The sequence below is a fragment of the Sciurus carolinensis genome, unplaced genomic scaffold (assembly GCF_902686445.1).
Source record: "Sciurus carolinensis unplaced genomic scaffold, mSciCar1.2, whole genome shotgun sequence".
Classification (NCBI taxonomy): Eukaryota; Metazoa; Chordata; class Mammalia; order Rodentia; family Sciuridae; genus Sciurus; species Sciurus carolinensis.
The window spans coordinates 44,734-51,473 of record NW_025920172.1 but is presented as its reverse complement, the minus strand read 5'-3'; the positions used below and the strand labels follow the sequence as shown (position 1 = coordinate 51,473).

Here is a 6,740-nt window from a genome sequence, read left to right as displayed (position 1 = left end):
GTGAGAGCAGGTGGAGATGTGGCCAGGGGAGAAGGCAGGTGGTCAGTCACCAGGAGAACCATGTTGTCAATGGAGGACCCTACGATGACAGCTAAGGACACTGTGTGGGAGGCTGAGCACCTGGCATGGGTTTCCATTTCAGGTGTGTGTGTGTGAGTGTGTGTGTGTGTGTGTGTGTGTGTGTGTGTGTGTGTGAGATTTCTGGGAAGTCATAGTATGTGTGTGTGTGAGGTCTGGGAGGTCTGTGTATGTGTGTGTGTGGACTCTGGGAAGTCCTAATGTGTGTGTACTTGTGTGTGTGTGTGTGTGTGAAATTCCTGGGAGGTGATAATGCGTTTGTGTGTGTTTGTGAGAGTCCTGGGAGGTCCTAACTCATGTGCGTGAATGTGTGGGTGTGCCTTGGTTCCTATGAGGTCAAAATTTGTGTATGTCTGTCTGAGGTTTCTAGGGTTCCTAAAGTAAGTGTGTTTGTGTGGTGTGTGCATGTGTGTGAGCTTCCTAGGAAGCTGTAATGTGTGTGTTTTTGTATGTTTTTTGTGTGTGAATTTCCTGGGTGGTGCTAATTCATATGTGTGTGTGTGTGTGTGTGTGTGTAACAGAGAGAGAGAGAGAGAGAGAGAGAGAGAGAGAGAGAGAGAGTTCTCTAGGTATTTCTACTCCTTGTGTGTGTATGTGTGTGTGTTTCTTAGGTTTTTGGGAAGTCCTAATGTATTTGCACACATATGTGTGTGTGTGTGTGTGTGTGTGTGTGTGTGTGTGTGTATGTCTGAGGTCCCTGGGAGGTTCTAATGCATGTGTGTGTGTGTGTGTGTGTGTGTGTGTGTGTGTGTGTATCTGAGTTTGCTGGGACGTCCTAAATTGTGTGTGTGAGGTTACTAGGAGGTCCTACATTGTGTGTGTGTGTGTTTGGTGTGTGTGCATGTGAAGTCTCTAGGAGGTCCTAATGTGTGTGTGTGTGTGTGTGTGTGTGTGTGTGTATGTGTGTGTGAGGTCTCTGGAAGGTACTAATATGTGTGTGTGTGTGTGTGTGTGTGTGTGTGTCCGAGTTCTCTGACCATGCCTAGAGAGAGTGCTAAAGTCCATGCCTAGAGGCAATGTTAAGTACATGATTGGAGACAATGGTAAGGACCATGCCTGGAGACAATTCTAGGGACCATGCCTAGAGACAATGCTAACAACGACCACGCCTGGAGACAATGCCAAAGACCATGCGTGGAGACAATGATAAAGAACATGCCTGGACTATTCTAAGGACCATGCCTAGAGACATTTCTAAGGACCATGCCTAGAGACAATGCTAAGGACCATGCCTGGAGACAATGCTAAAGACCATGCCAGGAGACAATGCTAAGGAACCTGCCTGGAGACAATGCTAAAGACCATGCGTGGAGACAATGATAAAACCATGCCTGGAGACAATACTAAGGGCCATGCCTGGAGAGAATGCTAAAGACCATGCCTGTAGACAATGCTGAGCACCATGCCTGGACACAATGCTAAAGACCATGTCTCGAAATAATGGTAAAGACGATACCTGGAGACAATGCTTAGGACCATGTCTGGAGAAAATACTAAAGACCATGCCTGATGACAATGCTAAAGTCCATGCTTGGAGACTATGCTAAGTACCATGGTAGAGACAATGATAAAGACCTTCCCTGTAGTCAATGCTAAAGATCATGCCTGGAGACAATGCTAAGTACCATGCCAGGAGACCATGCTAAGGACCTTGACTGTAGACAATCCTGAAGACCATGCCTGGAGATATTGCTAAGGACCATGTCTAGAGACAATGCTAAAGACTATGCCTGGAGACAATGCGGAAGACCATATCCAGAGACAACACTAAAGACCATGCCTGGAGACAATTCCAAGGACCATGCCTGGAGACAGTGCTAAAGGCCATGACAGAAGACAGCTAAGGACCATGCCTAGAGACAATGTTAAGGACCATGCCTGCAGACAATGTTAAGGACCATACCTGGAGACAATACTAAGGACCATGCCTAGAGACAATGCTAAAGACCATGCCTGAGACAATGCTAAAGACCATTCCTGGAGACAATGGTAAGTACCATGCCTAGAGACAATGTTAAGGAACATGCCTGGAGACAATGCTAAAGACCATGGCTAAAGACAATGCTAAGGACTATGCCTAGAGAGAATGCTAAGGACCATGCCTAGAGACAGTGCTAAAGACCATACCTAGAGGCAATTCTAAAGAATGTGACTGGAGACAATGCTAAAGACCATGCCTAGCGACAATGCTAACGACCATGCCTGGAGACAATGCTAAAAATCATGCCTGGACACAATGAAAAGGACCATGCCTGGAGACAATTTTAGGGACCATGCCTAGAGACAATGGTAACGACCATGCCTGGAGACAATGCCAAAGACCATGCCTGGACGCATGGCGAAAGACCATAGCTTGAGAAAATAGTATGGACCATGCCTGGAGACAATGCTAAGGACCATGCCTGGAGACAATGCTAAGGACCATGTCTGGAGACAATGCTAAAGACCATTCCTGGAGACAAGGCTAAGGAACATGCCTGTAGACAATGCTAAGTACCATGCCTGGAGACAATGCTAAGGACCTGCCTGTAGACAGTGGTAAAGACCATACCTGGAGAAAATGCTAAGGACCATGCTTGGAGACAATGCTAAAGACAATGCCTGGACAATGCTAAGGAACATGCATAGATACAATGCTAAGGACCATGCCTGAAGACAATGCTAAGGACCATTCCTGGAGACAAAGCTAAAGACCATGCCTGGAGACAATGTTAAAGACCATGCCTGGAGACAAAGCTAAAGACCATGCCTTGAAATAATGGTAAAGACCATGCCTGGCAACAATGCTAACGACCATGCCAGGGGATAATACTAAGGACCATGAATACAGACAATGCTAAGTACCAGGCCTAGAGACAATGCTAAGGACCATGCCTGGAGACAGTGCTAAGGAGCACTCCAGGAGACAATTCTAAGGACCATTCCTGGAGACAATGATAATTCCCATGCTTGGACACAATGGTAAGGACCACGCCTGGGGACATTGCAAAGGAGCATGTCTGGAGACAATGCTGAAGACTATGACTGGAGCCAATGTTAGTGGCATGCCTGGAGACAATGCTAAAGACCATGCCTGGAGAAAATGCTAAAGACAATGCCTGGACAATGCTAAGGACCATGCCTAGAGAAAATGCTAGGGACCATGCCTAGAGACAATGCTCTGGACCTGCCTGGAGACAATGGTAAAGATCATACCTGGAGACAAGGCTAAGGACCATGCCTGGAGACAATGCTAAAGACCATGCCTGGATAATGCTAAGGAACAGGCATAGAGACAATGGTAAAGACAATTCTGGAGATAATTCTAAAGACCATGCCTAGAGACAATGCTAAGGACCATTGCTGGAGACAATGCTAAAAACCATGCCTGGACACAATGTTAAAGACCATGCCTGGAGCAATGCTAAGGGCCATGCCTTCAGACAATGCTAAAGACCATGCCTGTAGATAATGCTAAGGACCATGCCTGGAGACAATGCTAAAGACCATGCCTTGAAATAATGGAAAAGACAATGCCTGGAGACAATGTTGAAGACCATATCTGGAGACAATGCTAACGAACCTGCCCGGAGAAAATGCTAAGGACCATGCTTGGAGACAGTTCTAAAGACCATGACTGGAGATAGCTAAGAACCATGCCTAGAGAGAATGTTAAGGACCATGCCTAGAGACAATGTTAAGGACCATACCTGGAGACAATACTAAGGACCATGCCTGGAGACAATGCTAAAGACCATGCGTGGAGACAATGCTAAAGACCATGTTTGGAGATAATGCTAAGTACCATGCCTAGTGACAAGTTTTAGGAGCATGCCAAGAGAGAATGCTAAGGACCATGCCTGGAGACATTGTTAAAAACCATGCCTGGAGATAATGCTAAAGACCATGCCTAGAGACAATGCTAAGGACCATACCTGGAGACAATGCTTAGGGCCCGGCCTGCAGACAATGCTAAGGACCATGCCTGCAGATTATGCTAAAGACCATGCCTGGAGACAGTGTTAAGGACCATGCCTGGATACAATAATAAGGACCATTCCCAGAGACAATGCTAAGGACCATGCTTGGAGACAAAAAGAAAGAATGTTGAGGGCATCTCACGAGCTGCCAAGAACACACCAAGCTCAAGCTCAAAGGAGTAAGGTGAAAATTTTCTTGAGAAGATACCAGTGGGCAGCTTTCTTACACAAGGGGGCCTAGGAAGTTTTTCAATGTGCTCAGCCACCCAGACCCTCAGAGGCTGTTGCAGCCAGGGCCCCTGGAGGCTTGGCTACTGTTCCAGATAGTGGCAGAACTTGGTGTCGACCATGTGGTGCTGGTTCTGCAGGATTGCAGGGTGCTGGAGTTAGGGGGTCAAGAAGGCTTCCACCAGGATTTCAAAGGAAGGTCTGGGAGGGCAGGCAAAGTGCACAGGGCAGAGTCCCTGTGGTCACACCCTGAGAAGTCTAAGTGTGGGGATGTGAGGAGGAAGCCGAAGCTGTGGTGCAATCTCCTGAGATTTAAAAACACCAGTAATGTGGGACAGTGTCCTGAGAAAACAGCAAGAATTGAGCAGAAACAAGCCAACAGGAAGGACACGTGAACTGCAAGTCACAAGGCCACAGGGGTGGAGCTACACATGACATTGGAGAGAATATCAAGATGCCATGCACCTCAACTACTGGACATCCAACTATGGGAGGTGTTTGCCCAGTTTGATTTCAGTCCTGCTGTGCTTCCATCCCTTCCTTCTATGCCCCTAGTTTTGTAAGTGGAAATGTTTACTCAGTACCTTTATGTTGGATATTTGTAAATTGCTTTTAATGTTACAGGAGCTCTCAAGGCGAGAATGCCTGAGCTCCAGAGGAATATGTGGACTTGAACTTTGAGCAATTTCAGCACTGCTGAGACCATGGGCACTCTGGAAAATGGACAAGGCATGATTTCCTTGTGCTATGGTTGTGAGTTTGGGGAGTCAGGAACAGAACTTTATGGTTTGGATGTGAGCTGTCCACAAATGCTCCCAAGTGAGAAAATGCAGGACAATTCAGAGGAGAAGTGATTGGGTTGTAAGAGTCTTACTCCAATCAGTGAGTGAATCCCATGTTGGATTAACTGAAGTGGGATGGTGTTGCTGGAGGAAATTGGAATTAGGGCATGACTTTGGGGTGTCTGTTTTGTATCTGGAGAGTGAAGACTATCTGATTTCTGATCACGCTGATGTGAGCTGCTTCCTTCCATCACCTCCTCTGCCATGATGTTCAGCCTCACCTCGAGCCTCAAGGAATGGAGCAAGCTTTCTATGGACTAAGACTTCTAAAAACATGAGGCCTCAAATAAACCTTTCCTCCTAAAATTTTTCTGGTAAGATCCTTTAGTCAGATCAGTGAAAAAAATCTGACTAAAACACTCAAAAATGAAATCGTAAACACAAAGAGAAAAACAGCTGAGAGGAATCCCTAGGAACCAGAAGAGGGATCAGGAGGAAGAGAAGGGGATTGAGGGTGAGGTTGAGAGGCAGGAGACGGGAGGGAGGAGGAAAGAAACTGACCAGGCTACCTGTGTACCTGCAGTAGGTGCCTCAGTGAATGTCCGTTATGTTCTCTAAAGGACTCTAAGGAAAACACACACACAAACACACACACACACACACACACACACAAACAAATAGTCCACACTCCCGCCCTAAGACCCACAAACACACACACACACACACACACACACACACACACACACACAAAAGATCTGTTGGACAAAAAAGAAAAAAGGGCAAAGAGGAAGAGTAAAGAGCAGGGAGAGGAAGTGGCAGGGATGGAAGAGGAGGAGGTCATACTCCATGACTGTGCAGTTACGTCAATTGAAATGCTATATCATCCATGATTATGAGGCACGAATGAAAAAGGAAGTATAAAGTGAAAACCCAATTGTTCTCTTCAGAGACGCTACCAATTAGTACAGAAAACATGTCCACAGAGCTCCCCTGGGAAGCTGGTACATGGAGAGGCCCCAGATGCTGGAACCTGCCCTCAACCCCTCTGCACCTGCTCCTGGGTGACCCTGAGCTCCCTGTGTGCTGAGCGCCCCCTGCTGGCCCTGGGCACCCTGCAGGGAGGTTTGTGTCTGGGCTCACACTGAGGTCCCCTCACTGTGTCTCTAGCACAGTAATAGGTGGCCGTGTCCTCGGGTCTCAGGCTGCTCATTTGCAGGTACAGCTGTGTTCTTGGAGTTGTCTCTGGAGATGGTGAACCGGCCCTTCACAGAGTCTGGGTAGTAGGTGCTACCACCACCATTGCTAATTGCTGCAACCCACTCCAGCCCCTTCCCTGGAGCCTGGCGGACCCAGCTCATGTAGTAGTTACTGAAGGTGAATCCAGAGGCTGCACAGGAGAGTCGCAGGGACCCTCCAGGCTGCACCAGGCCTCCCCCAGACTCCACCAGCTGCACCTCACACTGCACACCTGCAAACACAGAGGCAGCCTGGTCAGGACACTCACTCATCCACTCTTCTCTCACTCCTGTCCACTCACACACTCAGGATCTCTGTTCTCCATTAATCACCTTTGAAAACAGCCACAAGGAAAACCCAGCTGAGCACACAGTCCATGGTGAGCAGCCTGTGTTGAGTCCTGACCACTGAGTGGGATGAGCTGGAGTCCAGGGCTGGGCTCCTGTGCAGAGCTGCA

The 6,740-nt window shown here is 47.7% G+C and overlaps 1 gene segment (V, D, J or C); it reads right to left on the bottom strand.

Moving 5' to 3' along the window:
* Positions 1-6,209: 6,209 nt before the first annotated feature.
* Positions 6,210-6,740, bottom strand: LOC124974747 (immunoglobulin heavy variable 3-23-like). The segment is given in 2 exon segments: positions 6,210-6,515; positions 6,616-6,740. Coding segments are annotated over 2 exon segments (351 nt in total).